General features: G+C 32.3%; 1 protein-coding gene and 1 long non-coding RNA gene across 3 annotated transcripts in view; one reads left to right on the forward strand and one right to left on the reverse strand.

Moving 5' to 3' along the window:
- The window catches only part of LOC148620081 (uncharacterized), a 29,890-nt gene extending 20,721 nt beyond the window's left edge, over window positions 1-9,169 (forward strand). Inside the window, exons 2-3 of one of the 2 annotated variants that reach the window (XM_088580663.1) lie at window positions 8,022-8,159; window positions 8,730-9,169. In XM_088580663.1, the coding sequence (XP_088436789.1) occupies window positions 8,022-8,159; window positions 8,730-9,155 (564 nt within the window). In that variant the 3' untranslated portion in view covers window positions 9,156-9,169. The remainder of the gene's footprint in view (window positions 1-8,021; window positions 8,160-8,729) is intronic. The other variant, XM_088580665.1, reaches the window with a different exon arrangement.
- LOC148620082 (uncharacterized) lies at window positions 1,262-7,077 on the reverse strand. Its single transcript, XR_015921330.1, has 3 exons — window positions 6,808-7,077; window positions 6,556-6,610; window positions 1,262-1,322 (listed from the first exon to the last, which is right to left on the reverse strand). It is a non-coding gene; the product is annotated as an uncharacterized LOC148620082 (long non-coding RNA).
- Window positions 9,170-24,279: the final 15,110 nt, after the last annotated feature.

Below are 24,279 nucleotides of genomic sequence, written 5' to 3' on the forward strand. Positions count from 1 at the left end.
ATATTTTTTATTTCGTTTATTAAATGAATATTTAAAGAATGCTAAGATTTTGCTTTGTAATCAGGTCCGGCGAAGCAAGCAATAATAAATACTCAGCACTCCAAATAGATATGTTACAACTGATTTTATTTGTCAAAGTGTTATCAATGAATTTATTGCCCTATATATGAATTAGCTTCGGTATCCGATAGTTAGCACCTGCTAACCCATAGATAAGGAAAATTTCGTAAATTAGTTCATATGTAACGGTGTTTTTAAGGTATTAAATATAATTCATTATCAAAAGCAAACGATAATTATAATCAATATTCCGTTATCTATGGGTTAGCAGGCGTTATCTATGGGTTTGCGAGCATTATCTATGGGTTAGCGGATTGTTAACCCATAGATAGCGGAATTTAATTATCCATCACAGTTGATATTGAGAGCTACAATCTGTTAACAGATAGGAAACGGCCCGTGAACCCATAGATAACAGTGTTATCCCATCGATAACGGGGTTTTAGTTAATTTCACATGACATACATTTCCGAAATCTTTCCGACAGAATTAAGCTGATTGAATGATTGATTGTTGGGGTTTAACGTCCGAGCAGCAATATTTCGGCTATATTCAGACGATAGTTAAGCAATAATTTTACTATTTCGTATTGATTTAAGAAATAAGTAATCGTTAATAATGTAATTCAAATCGTATTCACCTATATGGAACTGTATGATTTTGTTTTAATAAGAGACGATTGATTTGTATATCAAAGTGCTTATTTTCAGCAGTGTGAAACTGGTTACTTATTCGACATTCGTTTAAAATTCGTTTGATATTCAATTTGCATTCGTTTGATATTCATTTGATTTCTATTCCACATTCGTTTTTATATTCATTTGATTTCTATTTCACATTCGATTGATAATAATTTCATTTTCATAATTTCCAATTTAGATATAATTTGTAATTTTATAGTTAAAATAAAAGTTCTAAAAGATTACAGATCAATATTCGGATATCGATCAACGGAGCTGAAAAGTAGGCGGTTTTCACACAAGACTTGTATATTTTAACGACTTTTGGCCCCATTAACCGGAAGTGTTTCAAGCAGCCACTATATAGTATACAATATTAAATGTTCAAAATGTAAAACAAAAAGTACCACTGAGTGCAAAAGTATAAGGGAAGTCTTTCAACATAAAATTGTCGTCTTAGTTTATATAGGTTACGCCAAGTTCGGTCTTAGTATAATATTTACCTCTGAAAATACAGGTGAGGGCCAGGGGTGTTTTTGTCTACTTTCGAACTGGTGGCGCACAGTGGTCTGCTGACAATAACTGGAATGATTTAAAAAGATCAATTTGATGACAGAAGCTTTCAGTTTATCTGTAACTGCCCAACTTCTTAGAATTTTATACCCATTTTCAGGTATGTTGGGATTCTGTTAATAATACTGTATTGAAGTTGTGGACCTCTTAACGGTGATTGCTTCAGAAATCTTTGCATTTGCACGGAAGTCTTTATTTTCCTTACTAATTACTTCCGGTCTACCAAATATAAACGTGGTTAACATCAAGGGGAAAATGCTATAACTGGGGAGCAAGTCTATAACAATCATATCCCTAAGCAGGAATATATCAACAATAAAGAAAGATGTTGAGTACGAATAAATAAAGCTATAAATTTGAGAAATGCTTTGGACTAACCATTACGCAATGGGTGAGAACATCAAAATATGTCTTAACCGTTATAAAGACATTCATTATACAATAATACAAATACAATCATCTAAATATGCGTAAATTGTCCATATTGCGTATGATTTCAAACAGACGGACGAACAACAACAAAAACTCGTGTGGTAATAAAAAAATCCCTTCATTACAAACCTACTGACATAACCCCTAATTAGTATCAATATCACTACTGCGGATGTTTTACAGTCGACATCAAGATTTGATAACCGATTTACAGTTTCCTCATAGGAAATTCCAGATATACATTGTGTAAAGTTCGTGTATGCCATAAACGATTATTTTCTTTCACATTGGGGCAGATTTTAGTGGTTAAGGGTGGGTATCATTCTTTCGCCCAAAATAATTATTAAAAAAGAAGAAATAAAAGAACTAGCTTTCAAAAATTTCTTATGTCCTACAAGCATTTTGCTTCATCATTGGTATTTTTTGTATCCATCTGCGCCATGAAAACTGATTTACTCAACGTGTCATAGTTTTCCGCTCCTCTTTCGAGCAACGCGGCGGGTGTTTCTAGAAAAGCAGAGAACGCTTTCCCTTTTGGTGCACCTGGTTCGTGCTCCCAGTTTTTATTGGCGTCTGAGTTGCTCATTTGCTTTCGTTACTTTGTATGTATGATTTTAGTCACTTCATGTTCTTTGTTGTGTATGTCTGTTTTCCATGTCCCTGGATTACATTCGTTTGATTACCGCTATAACCTTGGTTCTGTTGAGTATTCTTTCAAAATAAGACCTTGCTGATAAAATAGGAACTCTTAGCTTCTTTGAGTTCATTGTACACACGATTATATTAGAGAAACATGAGAAATCGAAAACACTTTGCTTTTAAAAAGATCGGCAATAGGTTGTGTACAGAGCACAGTTTTTTGTGTGATCACCACAAATTCAGATGAGATTTGTTTAGTTTCGTAAAACCAACATCTCAGCTTGTCGACCCCTGGATATGGGAAAATTCGTTCCCGGTTCAACTTTAAAAAGTGAGATTTCTATCATTATTTTATCTTCATATGTCTCTGCTCTGTCGTAAAAAGAGTCAACAGGAAAAAGGTAAACGATTACTCCCTTCACACATCATTATAGGATAAATAATCTAACAGCAAGTTCCCTTAATTAAGAGCTTGTCCATGAGAAAACCATGCAAAACTGAAAAAAAATCGAAAGTCATTTTGGAATTGCCATAAATTTTATATTATTAATGAAAGAAGGTCATAAGAGATTCCCATAAATGCATTTGATAATGACCAGACTTTATTTTATTTTTAAAAGCAGCCGTTTTTAAGTATTAGGGGCATTTCTTTAATGATGTGCCGGATTTCATGGTCAAATTTGGACCACATTCATCAGTTATTTATGTTTGCTTTGTTATGTAAAGTGACAAAATTGTATGTGAAGTTTTTCAATTCGTATTTATTGAAGTGGAAAATAGTCACTCATTTAGCCTTATGTGAAAATGGCTGTGTGCCAAGTTTCCGAAAAATAAAAGACAATTTTCATACGACTTGCCATTGATAATCAAAAAATCTATACAAGCTAAAATAACGCTTAAAAATTATCATTGCTGTAATCGAAAGGTAGAATAATTATGTTGTCCCTGAAATATTTATAGAATAAGAAAGATTTGAAGTCTAAAAGACGCGTATTTGAATAAATTGTCTATATGCAGAAAGCGATATTTGTACCGAACATGGGATTTTGAGGTTTTTAATGTACCTAACTTACAAACGGCTATATTACATATCTTTAGATTTGTTCTCACTCGATTTTTTTTGACGATTCTGTATCACGCCAAAATTATGCTGTATTTTGAAATAAGAATGAATACGATGGAGTTTCCGATCTTTCTGCATAAAATGCAAGACGACCAATTTTGTAAGGTATTAGATATATTAGTTACTTTATGTTCTTTGTTGTGTATGACTGTTTTCCATGTCTGGTCTTTGTCCCTGGATTACATTCTTTTGATTACCGCTATAACTTTGGTTCCCTTGATTACTATTTCAATTCGTTTGGACCTGTACCCAAAAAAGTAGTTTTTCTTCGATTGATTTTTACAATTTAATTGATAATGAAACTTTGATTGAGATTGAAGATTAATCAAGGAACTGAGATTCTAGCGGAAATCAAAAGAATGTAATCCAGGGACAAAGACCAGACATGGGAAATAGACAATCTCAACAAAGAACGTAAGGTGTTGTTTACTTGTATGAGTCCAACAATAACATTTGCCATGCCTTATTTTGTTTGAAGGAATGTCATCGAATGTCACATTCTATATATGTAGCAGTACTTCATCTGAGGGCTGATCAATCAAACACACTAAAGTTCAGAGCTTTCTTTCATAAGACGACAATTTATGACAGGATCATTCACAATATTTTTCCAAAGAAGAAAGCTCTATAAAATAAGTACAATCATAAGATATCTGGTAACCATATGTCAAATATCTACATTTCATTAATAACTATGTTTACAAATTGTGTTTCGCATAATAAAGTGATACTAGTTAGCTCACATAAAAACAAAGTATGTATGTTTACATGTTCTGTATGATTATTCGTAAGAGTAATCAAGGGAACCAAGGTTATAGCGGTAATCAAAGAATGTAATCCAGGGACAAAGACCAGACATGGAAAAGAGACATACACAACTAAGAACATAAAGTAACTAAAATCATACATGCAAAGTGACAAATGTAAATGAGCAACTCGGACTCCACTCAAAACTGGGAGCATGGACCAGGTGCACCGGTAGGGTAAGCATCTTCTGCTTTTCTAGAAACACCCACCGAGTTGCTCATAAAAAGTCAAGTCCAGGGTAGACAAACGAGGAAAGGAAAACTATGACCCGTTGAATAAATCAGTTTTCATGGTGTTGATGGATACACCATAACGATCCACGAGTTCATGATGACGACCATTAAACTTCTGTAGTGATGACTTCAATCTTGTAGCAACATGACCCTGTTCCAGAAGCTGTAACTCGTACATTGTCTACATGTATGAAATATTATTAAAATAAGAATAAAATACTGATTGGAAGCTACTTCACTTACAATCACGATAGAAATGCAAAACTCCGCAATATCAGTAACTTACTTAACCAAAAGATATACTACATACAATATTAGACAAGGGTAAACATTATAGCTAAACAAAATAACAAAAAAATAGTTAAAACCATAGCAACCTAGCTTACATGCATCAAGGCTCAAAAGGCTAAATTTTTCATGGGGTACCTCACATTTGGCTAATTACACCTGTATAACAAGATAATTGGTTGTGAGTAAATGAAACCTTGAAATCACCATAGCAATTGATTTGTACTCATAGTTAAAAATCTCATTGACTACAATTACACAAATGTTGTTATAAGACTCTGAACTTTTAAACTATTTAACACATACATCCCGGTGCGCTCGATTACCTACTCATTCATTCGCCAAATTATTTATAGCCTATTTAAATAGATATGCAAAAATAGTATGTTTTAGCTGAAAGCTAATATATCTTATACTAGAGTAGTTGAACATTTTTAACCATTCATTCAACACACATCCTTCAGTCGTCATGCGACACAAAAACGCACACTTACTAATACCGGATAAAACATTACTCGGCAGATTATTAGCGAAAAGTTAGACAAGAGAAACAAAAGAAACTAACCTGTATTTATAAAATAGTTATCCACCAAAGAAATTAGTTTCAGCGTGAAATATCTCAGTGTTCACAGTTTGAAGGCTAGGATAAAAGTGTTTGTTAGAGAATGAATAATAAGAATTTACCGCCATAAACCCGAGAGCCAATAGAAATAGAAGAAAAAATGTGCGGCTAACTCGACCATGAAAAATACTACAGAATTTAACAGTGAAACCAATATCAACAGAACTGAATAAAATGTCTTCTATCAACTGTCGTAACTCGTCAAGTAAAAATGAACACTTGTCAAATTCGATACGTATAACACTATCTTTATTTCATAAAGACAAACTAAATACAAACACATTATACATATACTTTTGAAGCAATACACAATTCACAATTCAAATAATAAAATAACATGCTACCACATATACATCATCTTTCCTGCCTTAAAGCATTTATAAAAGTTGAGATTATTTTATCAGTTGATTCGCGGTTAGTTTCAGCTGTGTGACAGTTTGGCATATAACACAAGGATGCCAATTTATTCGCTTTGTATATGTTTCCGGGGCCGATATACACTCAACGGGCATGAAATTCGATCATGATACGCAAATGTCTTTTTAAGGAATATTTCATTTTACACAATGAATAAAACGAGCCCAGGATAAACACCAAAAACAATCTGGACGACAGATCAACTGCTATTTATTTTTGCTTGTAAAAATATAAAGTTGCATCATTGATCTTCAGTAAGTGAATAAATCGCTCAAGTCTATTTGAAATAAGATTAATAAAGACTTACGAAATTTCTAATAGGTTATTTTGTTGAGAAATCTGAAGTAATATAATTTTTTTTTGTGCTGTTTAAACTAAAGGGGAGTCGACATTAATGTCATTGCATTTGATTATTTATAGTTTAATATTGTTTTATCAAGATTTTCTCCTTTTTATTACAATGTTTCATCTTTCTATTAAGAATAGAAATAATTCAGCATCAAAAGTCAAAAAAAAAAAAATTATTGAATTGAATCTCAATGTTTAAATACAAGCTTTTCGACATATCTTCGATTTTGCGAGATTTTAAGAATGTGACCATGGGAAACCTTTGCATAAAAAAACTTTAACGGGAGACTTTTTTTTTTAAATTGGCGCTCGCGTATTAATAAAAGTACTTACCATCTTAATAAAGGGGTTACTTTAACTGTCCTGTCTCTCTTGGATACAGCTTCTACTATAAAGGAAGGCAAAATCACTTTCATTTTTTTTCATTTATCTTAAAAACCATTATATTATACCTTACTTTAAGTGTAATTGTACAAAGAAATAGTGAGGTAATTGATAGTACATGTATAATTATCAAATTAAACGATATATGTAAACAAAAAATATTGGTTTTCAGTTTTAGCGATAAAAAATGTATTTATTTACCACTATCTTCAAGTTATGTTGGTTCATAAATCATAAGACTCCACAATCATTTTCACAACACATCTGAGTTGTTACCTGCAATAAAACTTTCTGTGGACAAAGCAGGGCATTAAATGATTAGACAATCTGTAACAGACTGAAACATAATCATCAGAACAATGTAATCGAATGTCATAGATATCTAACATACATAAAAATATGGAATCATATTAATGATTTATTTGACAAGTGGAAGAAACTGTGTTTTAATTTAGAGTGTTAAGTTACATGTTCAGGTCATTATATAGTACATACTAAGTCTAACAACCTGTTTCCACAATTGAAGAGTGTATGGCTTAAACAAAAACCTGTTATATAAACAACAAAATAAACATACATCTGGATAAAACGGGTATCAACACACATCATTCAATATGTGATGAATACTTTAGGCAAACAGTGCTGCTTTGTTTTTAATCATAAAACCGATACATGCTTTACATATCTATTGTTTAAATTATTATTCATATTTCAATGCAATTACAACTTAAACATAATCAAGTATATTTAATTAAACAAATATCAAACTGAATGTCATTGAAAGAGTACTCAAGGGAACCAAAATTATACAGGAAATCAAAAGAATGCAATGAATATATATATATATATATATATATATATATATGGCGATGTCGCACTCCCGCGCATTTGCGTTAGACATCCAACATTCTTCAGCGTTGTCCATCGCAGCACTAACAAACTACATCACTCGGCCAGCTAGGCTATATAAAAATATAGCTTTCGCTGGCCGGGTCATCGGGTGATTCCTCCTCGTAGGATTAATCTAGGGCTGTAACTTACTACACGATGTATGGTAGTACGGGACATTTCATTTAGAAGTAATTATGAAGGATAGAGGATCAAATTAATGATGCATGTCACAACAAATCAATATTATACATACGTCTCAGAATGTGGTGTGCAGGCGGTGTTGCCATAGATATCACAGCGGTACGAGTTCGAGTCCCGCGGAGGGAACGACCAAAAATTTGCATCGCATATATATATATATATATATATATATATATATATATATATATATATATATACCATCTTTTGGTGATGTTAAACATATTTATAGTTGTATAGATATATATATATATATATATATATATATATATATATATATATATATATATATATATATATATATATATATATATATATATTTCTAGCCATCACATAAAGCTACACTTGATACAAGCATAAAAAGATATCACTCTTATGAATCCGATGATGAAGAGACTTCTGATGAACGCTTAGGCAATGTTAATGACGAAATCGTAAATGCAGTAGTTGAGTTTAGCCGACAGGTAAAATAAATGGCTTTATTTGTGCACTTTTAAATGTACTTAAAAAGAAACAAATCGAAATATGTTCTATACAAATGCATATTCTGATAAAAATATACGTTGCTGCTATTCGTTATCAATATATTAAAGTTTATTGTTACCTAAAAATCAACCTAGATAGGTTAGTTTTTAGCTTTTGACGGTACACATTTACATTAAAAAAAGTAGACAGAGTAATCAAGGAACCACGATTCCAGTGTACATCAAAAGAATGTAATTCGGGGACAAAGACCAAACAGGGAAAAATAAAAACACAACAAATAACATAAAGTAACTCAAATAATACATACAAAGTAAAAAAAAAATAAATGAGCAACTCGGACTCCACTAAAAACTGGTGAACATGAACCTGGTGCAACGGTAGGGTAAATACACAAAAAACACAAATACTTTGATAATATAATAGATAGCTGCTTACAACAGAACAATTCAAGTATAATATACCTTAGTTTTTTTGCAAATTTCTTCAAAGTATTTGTTTTTTAATGTAGAGTATTTCATTTACATACATACGTAATTTTTTATTTACAGGGAAGATTGGAATATGAAAAACTTTACAGATTATTGCGCGAAAATGAATCACTATGCAGTGACTTACAACCAAAAAATCCCTATTCAAGCGTTGATGTTGTAAACCATGTCGCCAGAGGAAGTAGAGGAGTGGAATCTAAATACATTTCAACATGCACAAATGTATACTCAGCTCAGAATCTACTCAGTCTAAAAAAGAGGAGTATGCATAGATATGGAACGCATCAAATTGTAGAGATAAATGTGCGAAAATTGCCATATTCGGTTGACCTTATTGACTTGACATCACATGAGAAGCGACAGAAGCACATTCAATATCATCATGACTATGATACTATTAATAAATTTCATCGCTTTGCAAGTCAGTTTGACGAGGTTTTACTTGTAGGTTCCGTGCCATCAAACTGCATTCGACCTGTAAACTGAGAACATTTTATGGGTGTTTGTGATGTATATTTTTGTGGAAAGTGAATGTTTTCAGGAGATACTTTCAACACGTTTATACGTATTAATGACTCCAATATTGAAACTGAAATGATAGGCATGCGCGAGGAGAGAAGACAAAAATTATGTAGCAATAAATCAAGATTTGTGGGATTTGTTTTAAAACACTCTCTTTATGTAAAGCACATGTTATGATCTATTCAAATGATCGAATTCTTCTATACCTCATAGGAAATTTAAAAAAAAAAATGTTAACGAAGCATCTGTGTTGTTTATTCATTAGATTAAGGTACTACAATCCGTACAGAGTACTAATATCATATTTGTTATTTTTTATCAAACGATGTTACAAACCTATCAAAATAGATAAATATATCATACGTATAATGCTATTCAGTTATTTCGTTTAACTTAACAAGATCTTCAAAGACTGGTTCAAAATCACTGTGTGTTAAAGACTTGATTCCGAGGGTACAATAGGAACAAATTGTGCTTCTCTACTTGCTGGCCTATTCCTTAACTCTTATAAGGCTGACTTTATAGATGATTTGATCCAAATGTAGGAACATTGTTTAGCTAGATCTTTTAATTTAAGTTTCCGCTATATAGATGGCGTATTATCCTTAAACAATCCTAGTTGTTTCGTCGCATCTGCCTCCAAAGAATTTGAGAAAAAGGATACTACAGACACAGTGAAGTCAGCCTCATATCTTGACCTACACTTAGAGATCTGTGCTAAAGGAAAACTATATACCAAACTATAGGAGAACGCAATGAATTTTCATTCTAATTTGTTCAACCTTGCTTTTATCTATGGCAACATCCCTATAGCTCATGCGTATCACAACCCATGCGTTGTGCCAGAGAATGCCGTTAGTACGCAGATCTTTTATATCGTGCTAGACTATTTACACTAAGGCTTTTTGAACAGAGTTATGTTGCTAGAAGATTGACGTCACCATAACAGGGGTGTAATGTCGACAACATGAACTCGTTATGGTGTATCTCTCTGCACCATAAAAACTGATATGTTCAACGTGTCATACTTTCCTTTCCTCTTTTGTTTACCCCGGACTGAATTTTTATGGACAACTCGGCGGGTGTTTCTAGAGAAGCAGATGACGTTGATCCTACTGTTACACTTGGTCCATGCTCCCAGTTTTTAGTTGAGTCCAAGTTGGTCATGTACTTTTGTTACTTGGTATGCATTATATTGATTATAGCGTGTTGTTTTTTTTTTGTTTTTTGTTTTCTTTTTTTTTTGTTTTTTTTTTTTTTTTGTCGTTCTTTGTATGTTTGTTTGTTTATTATTATTTTTTTTCGCTGAGTTTTTCCATGTCTGTCTTTTTACCTACAAACATGTATTATTCTTTTGATTTCCGCTGGAATATTGGTTTCCTTGATTACCCTTCCAAATTAAGGTACATATATAGGCCCGATTAACCAACTAAATGGGATGTTTCGTATACAATAATAGTCAATCAGTGAGTATCTAGACATCGAGCATTCACGAACTTAGATAAACCAAAAACTAAAAACTGTGTTTCCGCTAGAAAGTTCTCTGAATTATCTTTTCTAATTATAAATTCCTTGAGACGTTAAGGTTTCCTGCACGCACGATACATAAACCTGTCCAAAACGCACGATAAACAAACTCTCCCAGCGTGCGTATAAACGCACGAAAAAAGAACGCTCGTAGAGTGTGTTTAATCGCGCGATACACGAACCCTCACATCATGCGTTTAAACTAAAGCTCCTCATGCGCGTTTAAACAAAAGCTTCAATCGTGCGTTTATCGTGCGTTTCAACGAATGCAAAACGCTGTATAAACGAACGATAAACGATGAAAGAACGATAAAATAGTAAACGTGAACGTTTCCAGGAGTGTAGTTAGATCATGAATTGTCCCAATATCAAATAGGGTTTTGAAACCTTTTGTAGAGCTTATAGAAACTTTTTGTATCGCGCTAGAATTCTAACAAATTGGCTTCTTTATCGGGGTTATGTTGCTGCAAGATTGAAGTCATCACTACAGAAGTTTTTATGGTCGTCATCATGAACTCGTCAATCGTTACGGTGTATCCATCTGTTCCATGAAAACTGATTTGTTCAACGTGTCATAGATTTTCTTTCCTATTTCATCTACCCCGGATTTGACTTTTTTTATGAGCAACCCGGCGATTGTTTCTAGAAAAGCAGAGGGCCATTACCCTACCGGCACACCTGGTCCATACTTCCAGTTTTTAGTTGAGTCCGAGTTGCTCATTTGCTTTTGTTACTTGTATGTATGATTTTAGTTACTTTATGTTCTTTGTTGTGTATGTTTGTTTCCATGTCTGTGTTTTGTCCCTGGATTACATTCTTTTGATTACCGCTATAACCTTGGTTCCCTGGATTACTCTTTCTAGCAAATTAATGAACTGCTGCACTCGATAAATACACACGATTCAAAATACAGGCACAAGTTATCGAAACTTATTTTTCTATTATATGTTTTTATTTTTTATTTTTTTTTCAATACTTTACAATTCGATAAATGTTTAAAATGTGCACTATAATAACTCTAATCGAATTTTATTTACCCTCTATACTTTATACTCTATAGGTTTCAATCAATATTATAGGAATGGAATAAGAGAGTCTGTATGAACAGAACATTCGTCTAAAATTAGACATTTGTATGGATTACATAATTTTTAGAGAACATCAATATATGATTTCATTCAAGAGTGTGTTTGTTGTGTTTTAAAATTTTCAAATTGAGTCATTCTTGCACAAAAATAAAGGATTCGTATATCTATATCCGTGTATCCTGTGGACTATAGTAATAATTAACTTATTCGAAATGGCTAAATTGTTTCGATTCTTATTTCCATGTTGCTTTCGTGACAACAAACAAAACAAAAAAAGATAACGGGTCAGTTATCTATATGATGTTTACAGCTATAAAATTAACCGATCTGAAGATTCTGACAACTTTTCAGATGACGATTCTCTAGATGAGAGATCAGAGGAACAGGTAAATACCTTATTTCAAATATTAAAAATCAATAATGTACACATTTAAAGTCAGTATAACAAATGGCAATATCAGGGTAAAAAACTGGACATCTGAAAAACCACTGCGATGGTCCTGATTTGGTACAGGCATTTCAGAATAAAAGGTGGGTTAAACCAGGTTTTATAGCGCTTAACATCTATTACGGATCATTATTTCTGGTATATTTCAACACAAATAGGTGGCATCAAATTGCCACCAGCCAAAATCTGTCAAATCAGTAGTCAAAACTATAAAGATGATAAGAACAATAAATAGGTGAATTTAAAAGGAACTAAATACTTCAGAGAAGCATGAAATTAAACACATTTGTCGAAAAGTTACATTACCAAAACCGAAGATGTCACAGAGCGGTAATTTCTGGTAAATCAAAGCCAAATACACAAATAACAACATGAATAAACTAACGCTGCAAAGAACTAAAAGGTATACAGACAAATGACAGAAACAAACACTTATGATAACCGTCGTTTGATTACGTTTATGATGACTCGGAGGATGCAGCAGTTCCTAAAATGTTTTATACCCCGTCGGGCCGATACTAGTAATTCATATTTGAAGTCCAGTGGAAGAAGAAGAATATCTATGACTGATGGTGTTAAATTTAAAATGAACCCTGGATACCTATCAATTGTGACAATATAAGAACATTAGGAATGACTGCCTCAACCATATTGACAACATATTCTTGTCCAAGTTCATATGCAGCCTTTGTCTAAGCCGCTGAATTCTATGTAGAACAACGGGGAAAATTTGAGCAAATTGAATGAGTAAATTTATATGCTTGAAAGAACAATTAAAAGATCAAATAGTCGCTTTTGATGTAGGAATTACTTTTATTTACTTAAGAATAATTGACTTGACATCACTCAGAAAACGACAGAAATACATTAAAAGTTATTATGGCATGAATACTGTTCACAAGTTCCATCGGTATGCGAACCAGTTTAACGAAGTTTTATTGATTGGGAATGTACCTTCGCGTTGTAATCAGGTCGTAAATTAACATTTGGAATGAGTTATCATATTCAATGTGGGATTCACTGATCATAATGGATATACTTGGATTCAATTTTACTTTGAATAGGTTTCTGATACCATATTTTGTAGGTGAATCAGACACTTTTGCCCTGTTAAAAATACCTATTGTTCCTACTGAGACAAAAATGTAAAGAACATCTCTAGCAAAATATGCAACAGATAATTCAAACTGAAACGTCAAACATCTGATACGGTTATAAATCTTTCTTTCCACTATCTAAGAAAGAGACATCTTTAATATATAAGGGCCTTAAATCTGCCAATGATACCAACTTGATTGAGGAACTCGACAACTTTGACAGAAATTTGAGGATCACGAAGTCGTCGGCTTTACGGTGAGTGAATGAGAGGAAAATGAGCATGAGTAAAATTCAGAGAATGATTTAGGAGGAAACGTAGGTGGGTATCCCAAAAGAGCAAGAACGTAACTTTAGAATTTATACAGATTATTTAAAATCTGACATGATTAGAACTATTAGAGAGAACATGGACAGTCATGAAAGTTTGACAACAAGTGAGCTCACGGATTTGCCAGACCTATACCACTAAAGAAAATACAATAAAGCCTTCAGAAAAAGACACTGCAATAGTGGTCAAAGACAGATCGGCTGACCTTCAGAAGGAGGAGAATTAACTGAAAGGCGATCGTTTTTATACTAAACAAATCATAGTCCTCACTCAACATTTGCTGACGACATTAAAACTGAATGTACGAACATGAACACATTAACTTTACTATATGAAACCATGGACGATTATTTCTACTTCAAAAGCCCAACATCTATACAATCTAGGTATGCCCTTCAGAAAAGGGTTCGGAATTGGTGGACTTCCATCTACGCAAACATGTTGCATAATAGACTTCCTTCATAAAATATACAACCGATTATTAAAAAATAATCATAAAATAAAATGCAGGCTTTGAATCCTCTACCTCCAAAAACGACCTAAGACACTATTGAAGTTACCTCACTATGTACAAACAATCCTCATTCTGATGACAGAGAAGGGTTGGATCTTCGGAAATTTAAACGTCCACCTAGTGACCTCCTAGTCACATTGTTCTCAACGGTTCTAAATAAACAATTCTACTTTTAAAGGAGACCACTATTTAAAAATTAAAAGCAAAAGCTATGGACACCTAAATGGCTCCATCTGATGCTAACATTTTCATGGAAAAATTAGAAAAAGAACTTGAATCGTTCAAGTCATCGTGGATGATTTTGCTTATTGCATATAACTGAAATCAATGAGATTCAAAGATCTAGGTATATTGCCTGAAAGGGACAATTTATTGCCACATTTCAGTAGTCTCGTTGTTCTTTTTTTTTTGTTTGATTTAATAGTTTGAATTATATTGCCCTTTCATAGGATAATTGACCTTGTAAATAATCTTGAAATTAACAAAAAGACTAATCAGGAAAACGATATATATATATACATACACTTTCAAAACCAACATTATCCATTCTAACAGATGTAACGAATAAAGAATTTATGTTTCACTTTTAATTTCTCAACAATACAACTTTCTTACTCGACCACTTGATAAGCTGTTGTGAAATAAGAAGCAAACACAAATTGACCACATAGATTTAAATATCAAACACCTCACTTAAAAAGGCAAAACAAATACCAGTTTACAAAGACACAAAAAGGAACACAAAGAACATTCGAAACTGAAAAGAGTACTTACTCCGATTTACGAATGTGCATCTACTCATTTAACTACTGTCTCTCCTTGAAAATTGTATCTAAAATCAATGAAAAATGTTCTTTTAGATTCGTTCATGACTCGTGTTAACATAGGAATTAATCAATACTACAAAATGTGATTTCAGCTATTACCACTCAATGGAAGATTGATAGTTTATAATGTTTTTGGCATTTTACTACGTAAGATATAATATACGGGATACAGAATGAGAATTTCGTTTGTAGAAAGGAATTGGAATTCGGGATATGGCTTGTTCACATCAATTTTAAAAGTGGTGTATGTCGTGTATGATCTGATGTAGAGTTAAACAATATGCAAGCGAAGAAAAATAAATGTATAATTTTAGTTACTTTATGATCTTTACAATACAAGAAATAAGTTTGGTGACCCCCAGCCCCATTTATTTTGAAATATGAAATAATGTTAAATAAGTATTCATTGCAAAAACTTTAAGAAATTTATTTCTCCAGTTTTTTTAGCAAGCAAAGCTGTGGAAATCCCCAACAAAATCTATATTTATTATGCTATAAAAAATCTCTTTTCTTACGGCTAAATTATCTCGAAGTTCTGTGCCCTATATATTTTGTTCTTTAAGATTTTCGTTCAAAGTTGTCTTCGAGGAAAAAAATCTATCTACTTGAGGATTTAAATATGATGTAGCCTAAATGCCAGGAAATCCTTGGACAATCCTTGAAACTCAAAGAAATAAACAACAGAGTTAATGCATGCGAAGGTTATCGCATTTAGCTACTAATAATGTTACTTGCGTTGATAAAAAATAATAAGTGATCAAGAGCGTTCTGAAGATTACAGTATATTATGGGTTGACAGTGGTCTCTTTTTCATTCAGTACTTTTTGCTCGAAGGTCGAAATTATGGGCCCATTTTCTGTGTTTTATCACGTATTAAGTTAACGACTGTCTTAAGTTTAACAGTACATGAGCAATTTGATTAAAGTCAACATTTCTATGTTGATAGCAATTTCTTCATACATTTTACATTGTTCCAAAAGAAAAAAAAACAACATATTTTTACCGCGTGGCAAACAAACCCAATACTCAGAATAAAGATCGTTACACATACTAAACTGTGAAATGTTTACCGTACGTATTTGCATATAGAGGCGGGATTTACTGCTACGTGAGTAATGAAACATCAAGTAAACTTCATGAACAGATATTTCTATGTATTCATTAGTGATATACATTACAATAATCATCTGCTTCATTTACACATGACACCAAATATTTTGCTTATTATATTTCTGGTTTTACATTTTGAGCTGATGGAAATTATTTCTTCTGATATTGGTTAGCATGTAACAACATAACATTTCATAAAGTTAGTATCTTAACTGATACTTGAAAATGTGATACAGTCCTTTTGTTTTCATCTTTAAGGTAATACGAAAGCTTTGAATCGTACTAAGATTTTTCTTACGGTGCTTAGTCTGAGTAAAAATGAAACCAGAAGGACTCCTTGCCACAGAGAGGACGCTTATCCTACCGATGCACATAGTCCATGATCACAGTTTTTAGTTGAGTCCAAGTTGCTCATTTGCTTTTGTTACTTTGTATGTATGATTTTATTTACTATATGCACATTGTTGTGTGTGTGTGTTTTCCATGTCTGTTTTTTTGTCCCTGGATTACATTTTTTTTTGTTACCGCTATAACCTTGATTCCCTTGATTATTCTTTGAATACACTTTTCTGCTAAATACAGTTGATCACTCTACTTGTTACTCTGAATACTTCATGGAAAGCTACACCGAACATACATAGTAACTTGGTCTACCAATACATAATATAAAAAGCACTATGAATTATCAAAAAGTCACTTTCGTTTAAAAATGTAATTGAAATAATAATAAAGCAGTAATGTTGAAAAAATAAAACCATTATGAAGATACTTATGACTGTATTTTATCAATGCTATAAAGTGTCAAGAAAATCAATAGTCTTCTTCTGTTTATAGTCCTATATATCATATAGAAATTACACTGTGTGTTGACTTACGATTTTCCAAAAACAAAAATTTTTAGTTTTAGTTTCGGTTTGAAATCAATAATGGTTTACACAAGAAATTGATCAATAAAACATATTATCACATATTGAAACATAGTTCATTTATTCACCAACGTAAAAGATATGCTATTCATTAATGAATTAGTTAAAACAAGAATGAGATAAACAGAAGCCTATGACTAATGAATTAAATCGGTTTTCACAAGATGTACGATGACAAAAACGTATTTGTGCACTAACAGAAGTAAATGCCTTTTATCAGCAGGCAGTGCGTTTCCGCAAACAAATCAAGTGTTTACATGTCTACTTTACCTTAAAAATACGGCCTCCTTTTTATCAGACGGCAGAACATTTTAACAACAATTTGAAAATTTTAACTTCATATATGGAAATTGATAAACTTGTATACAGATTTAAATTTCATCGGTAATTGACAAGTCCAGGTTTTGATATTACATGTTTTAGGTAATTTTTGCGGAGAATTTATTTTTTAATCTTTATTTTCTTTTTGTTCACACATCTTATATTTGCACTGTTACATTGAACAACATATTACTATAAATAGTCGTATAGATTACATACATTAATTACAATACAAACTTTTTCATTGTCTCACATACTGTTTTCATCTATGACTCTATGACATAACATATTACTCTACTCTTGTCGAGAACTACATGATTTTTGTTTGTTTCTTTAAAACAATGAAGTAGGATGAAGTTTTTCTTCGACATACATTATACAAATATGAAATATGCAAACCAAAGTGTAAGAAAATTAAATGTAAAATATTAAACGTATCCAATAAAGACATATAAATGATTGAAAAGCAAAACAAAATACAATATGTTTAATCTAAGTAACATGTTTTAATACCTTATGTTTTTTTAACAGCGAAAGTGACTTCTTATATGTATATACACTTGTCTTGTTTTCACAAATCATTGACTTACTTTAAAAAAGTCTTTTAATAAAACAAACGGAAGTGATTTTTGTATATTCAAAGGCAGTAATCAATAGTTCATTTCAGAATTACTGTTTAAGGGCGTACACGGTAAGTACGAAATTTTCATGAGTAGTTTAAAATATCAGTGTTGAAAGGGAGACGACGAAATATATAACATGTAAGCTATCAATTTTTGCATTCAGAATACTTGACACAATCTTACTACCATGAGCTACATTTTACACTGTTTCCAGAAAAAAAAAATAGCTCGTTGCAAACAAACTCATTACTAAGAATGAAGATCTTTACACATATAAAATCTGCGAAGCTGTGAAAAAATTGCAGAAAGAGGTGGGGTTTACTGCTGTGTGTGCGATAAAATGCCCAGTACAGTTCTTAAATGTATATTTCTATGTTATCATTAGTTTTGTAAATTACAAAAATCTTTTACCTCATTTTCATATGACAAGAAATGTTTTCCTCGTTACATGTCTGGTCTTACATTCCTTCTGAGGTCATTTAATAAGTAACAACGGAACATTTTATAATGTCAATTCTTAACTGAGCTTTGAAAATATGGCACAATCCTTCTATTTTCATCTTTTAGGTAAGTCGAGAACTTTGAATGTCACCCAAACGTTCCCTACGGTGCTTACTCTCAGTTAAAATAAAATGATAACAATTGAACGGTCACAAATCCCATAGCCGCCATCATTAATTTTGCAACTAATTTTATCACTTCAATTTGATGCAGAATAAGTTTATCTTGCCTTATCTATATTTCCTTATGTATGTTTTTTCTCGAAGTTAAAAGTAACTGATAATACAAGAATCCGCGCTTATCAAAACATAAGTTTCTGCCTATAATATAATTTGATTGGAAATAAGGTGGTGTGGTCCATCACTCCTTCGCTTGGATAATAATAATTGTTTAAACCAATTCAACTATTGCTTTGCTTTGAAAAGGAAAACAAAGTTTAATAGAAGAATATAGGACTGGGTAAGCAATTGTGTCATAAACATACAAAATACTTCGAGGAAATTATGAGTGAATACTCAAGTAAGGCTTCATGATGAATTTACAATCGTGAGCTATTAATATGCACAACAAATATTAGTATCATAGAAAGGTAATACTTGAACATATCAAACATATGCATATTCAAATTTTAAATTATGCAGATTAAATGTGTGCTTTGTTAATTTTTAAATAGAATTCTAAGTTTTCCCTTTACAAGAAACTTAATTGAAATGGTACACTAAATTCGTGTGCAATTAAAATAAAATGTACTTTTGACAAGAATTAATAGTAAATACTTCTTCTACTGATGTAAAGTTAGGGGCTTTACCTTATTTAAGTGGCATGCCGTTTCAGTACCAAATTAGTGCTTAAAGGTGTTTTACTAACAAATTCAATAATTAAATTTTATATATAACAAATAAGAACCATTGATGCAGATTTAAACTTTCATCATTACAGACCCTCTTGCTTTCCGTTTAGTAATTGAAGTTAATCAAAATAAGTCCGGATCGTAAATCCGATACCGATGTTCATAGTATGAAAAGGTAAATTCTGCAGATAATTTTAGTTCTTTGTCGCGATCCATTCCTCTTTCGTCTACCCCGGACTTAGCTTTTTATGGGCAACTCAGCTAATGTTTACCATACCAATTCACCTGGTCCATGCTCTTAGTATTTTGTTGAGTCCGAATTGCTTATTTACTTTTATTGCTTTGAACGTATTATTTTGGTTGTTTTATGTTCTATATTGTGTGTGTCTGTTTTCCCTGTCTTGTTTTTGTACCTGCGGGTAATCATTATTCTGATTTCCACTAGAATCTTGGTTTCCTTGATTACTCTTTCACACAACTGTGTTCATAACTCTGCTGGTGGATTTTATCCCCGTAAAATAATTTATGTTTTTAACAAGAGGAGTAAAAGAAAAAAACAAAAACTGGTTTGGACGTCGCCCCGGCCAGTGTGGGTTTAAAGGTCATGAAAAACGTTCATTTCATCCAGTACTATTTGTCAACAAATGCATAGATGCATTTGTATAATATTATAACATGCAAATATAGTCCGTTTCGGTTGCGTCATTACAAGAGATTTAAACAGCTTGGAAAAAAAGAATTGGATAAAACGAGAACAAAAAGAATTTTTTTCTCTGTCAGAGTGGGTAAAGCCTGTGAGGTCTTTAATTTTGAAACATATGGAAGTTTTAAGTAGTACTCCATGGAACATTCATACCAAGTGTTGTTGCAATTGGTGTAGTAGTGTCAGAGTAGATGAGTTTTGAAAAATTGTTAACGACGACTACGATGGATGCAAGTGATGGCAATAGCTCACCTAGCCTTCTTGCTTGTGAGCTATAGATATCATTTCATGATTAGAAGACGCAGAGGACGCTTACCCTACCGGTGCACCTGGTCCATGTTCCCAGTTTTTATTGACGTCCGAGTTGCTCATTTACTTTTGTTGCTTTGTATGTGTAATTTTGGTTGCCTTGTGTTCTTTGTTGTGTATGTCTGTTTTCCATGTCTGGTCTTTGTCCCTGGATTGCATTCTTTTGATTACCGCTGTAACTTTGGTTCCCTTGATTACTCTAGTAATTAATACAAAACATTTTTTGTGATGGAGGATGCACGGTAGTGGAAGAAATGATCGTTTTTTCTTCATCTTGACTTTTCACACAAACTGTTTTAAAGAGTCTGTGGAAACCAATATCCAAAATGATGGAAACGTCTGTATAATGATGAGGTGGGGTCAGAAACAGGAGTGTCAAGACTTGTTTTGTAAATGGAGTGTAGTATAGTGAGAGGTATAGAATAAAGCTTGGTTCTGATGTGATGAAATCCAAGAGGTTGTTGTATCAAAGGAAAATGAGACCGTCAATGGAGACATCATGCAACTTACGTGAGGTATAGTGGCGATGGCCATGACTCCTTTCCCGTGTTGGATTTTTGTCAAATAAATTCATCACATTTATGCTATTGTTATATTTGCTTGAAAGGTTTCCTATACTTTTGATGTTGTCATTGCATCCGTAAGTTATTGCAGTACCTAGTCTGCGTATCCAGTATTCCTCTCTTTCGTTACGATAGTTTTTACTTAGAACGGGACTGTTCGAAGGATGGTAATATCTTTTCTAAAATACGAACTTTCATGGAGAGGATTGAATGATCTTGTTGATTAAAGTGTTGATAAACTGTCGGGAATTTGGTGGTGTAAATTCCCGCACATTCTTTTATTTAATCGTTCTTGCGTTTCTCCGACATATATTGAACCACATAAGTTGCATTCTAATCCATATATTAAGTTTGTTTATTTGCAAAACATGTTTTCAATTAAAAAACCATCATAATCTATAATTCAGCAATGTGTTATACTTTTTGATAATACGATTCAAAATCAAGTCAAGTCAAAAATGAATCTGGCAAAAAAAGATGTTACCCTACCGGAGCAGCTGGTATCGCAATGGTTTTTGACTTGGTACAGGTTATTTAAACGACATGGTTGATTAAATCTAGGTTTTACAGCGAGCTAATCCTCCCTCTTCCATTGTGTCATGAATATTACAGTGGTGATTATAAAGCATGTGCATGCTTTTGTCATAATCGGTAAATCAGTGGTCACATCAGCACAAAGAACAATTTACAATTAAAAACAATAATTACTGATTGTTTTTGAAGAAACTAAGTATTTTTTTTCAACCAAGGATTGAGATCTAAAAAGGAATTCGGTAAGAGACCTTTTAAGACACATTTCCTCATACCTCTGATTCAGGAATATGTTGCGCAGATATTTATGACGTTCAAGGAAATCAGAGAAGTTAGTACTTGCTCTAGCGAAGCGAATCAATCGTGAAATATGAACACTATATGCAGGAGATGAAAAGACATTGCTGTACAGTAATTTATGATATTGAAATTAAAATCGTCTCTTTTATCATAAACCTTAGTTCCAATATGACCACTGTTGTCAAATTCGAGATGTGTCGTATTACTAAAAATAGCTAAATTATTTTGAAAAAAAGAGTACTTTTTACCAATACTTTATGAAATTTTGGTACTTTTATTCTACTGGAACATGGAAAATATATTCACAATGATCTATATACACCAAATATGGACATTGTTCACATAAAAAAAAATTCTTTCTTTTTATATTTAGAGCAATTAGAAGGTATCGCATCCGTCAAAAGTACTCTTTTTTAAATTGAGTATATTTACCCCAATTTTATGAAATTTTAATATTTTCTACTTCCAAGACCTGTCGAAATGTTTTCGTAATGTACCATGTATAATAAAAATGGACTCTTTTCATATTAACAATTCAATATTTCCTTTGTTAGATAAATAAGATTGTATCTCATTAAATTATTTAAAAAAGACTACTTTTTACCAATACTTTACAAAATATTGGTATTTATATTCTCCTTGAACAATATGTTCCCTATGATCCATAAACAAAAGATATGGACATTTTTCATATGAAAATTACTGTTTTGTCACATTTATATCTTCCCCCAATTTATTGAAATTTTAATATTTTCATACTCAGAGACTAATGAAAATGTTTTTTTGCAATGTACCTTGGTTCCAATAATCCACCTGCAACAAATATGGACATTTGTTACACATAAAAAAAGTTTATTTCATATTCAAAGAAACAAGATTGTATGGTAAAACACTTTAACTACTTTTAAAAAAAAAAAAAAAAAACTTTCTTCAATTTAAAACAAAACCTTTCAACATTTTCATACTTCCAGACCAATGACAATGTTTTCGCAATAAACAATCTATAACAAAAAATAACGTGATTTTATATCAAAACATTTATAGAAATCTAGAAATTTTGTATATCGAATGTGTTTATTAAAGCATAAAACATATATAGAATGTAGAATTACATGTAAGATGTTAGCAATCAACAAAATACGACGAACACGTACACTGTATATCGTGAATTATTATTAATATCGTTTTGCAAGTTAGATTTTGAAATATACTATTTAATGGGAAGAATACTTCCGGCGGACACGATCATTCATTTATTGTGCTTCGTGCAACGTGTTTCGTGTGCTTCGTATGCGTGTTTCATTTGATCGTGTTTCGTGTGCTTCGTGTGGGATTGGGAACGTTAAACGTTTCAGGAGGTGTATATATACCAAGATTGGTCAAATTTCCATCAGCAGTTTTTGAGATATATAAGATTCAAATTCCCAGTGTAAACACATCGGTATGTTCAGTTCGACGGCAATTTTGAAATAAATAATGGCGACAGTTGGATTAAAAATGTTGGAGTTATGCATCTTTCGAAAAATGGTTCTAACATCCTGTGAAGTTTCATCTCAATCGGATGAGCTGTTTTTGAGAAAACTTGCGGACAAATCAATGACTTTTTTGATAGGAAATTAAAATAATAACAAGCTTTAAGTTGTGCTTGTAAGCAGATCACATAAATCCCCTGATGTTCTCCGAATAGTACCAAAAAATAACTTCTGAAATATGCAATATAAAGCTAAAGTAACATACAATTTTGATGAACTGAACATTTTTTTATTATATTTTTTGTTACAACTTACACTATTTCATCTATATAATTGATTTTTTATTCGGCGGGTGTTTCTAGAAAAGCAGAGGACGCTTATCCTACCGGTGCACCTGGTCCATGCTCCCAGTTTTTAGTGGAGTCCGAGTTGCTCATTTACTTTTGTTACTTTGTATGTATGATGTTAGTTACTTTATGTTCTTTGTTGTGTATGTATGTTTTTCATGTCTGGTCTTTGTCCCTGGATTACATTCTTTTGATTACCGCTATAGCCTTGGTTCCCTTGATTACTCTTTAACCTTTCAAGGTGCACTGTGGTACATTAAATTTTGGAAAGCGTACTTGTTGGTATGGCAGCTTCTAAGAAGTACACTGCGAGTTATCTGCCATTACACTGAGATTATATGTATTTATATATTCTGAAATTTCCTGACAACTAATTGTAAACAAGAATATATTTCAAAAACCTAAAAGCCAATAAAAAACTACTATAAATAACACAAGTCCAGGGTTCACTGTATTTCTTCAACAAAAATTTCTCTCTGTCTATTTCATAATTTGACGCCCCGTGCAGGTCCGGGTATTAAAAGAATAGGCCTGCAGCAGCGCTAAGCTTGTAGTAAAAGGCGACTAAATAGTGCTCATTACCCTGGCCGGGGTCTGAATATAGCTGAAATATTGCTGCTCGGACGTTAAACCCCAACAAACAAGCAAACATAATTTGACAGACTTGTCACTCGCACAGGTTATAGAATAGTTGCTATCCCT

This window comes from Perna viridis, chromosome 4 (assembly GCF_037379345.1).
Source record: "Perna viridis isolate PV_CMFRI_1.1 ecotype Kerala chromosome 4, ASM3737934v1, whole genome shotgun sequence".
Classification (NCBI taxonomy): Eukaryota; Metazoa; Mollusca; class Bivalvia; order Mytilida; family Mytilidae; genus Perna; species Perna viridis.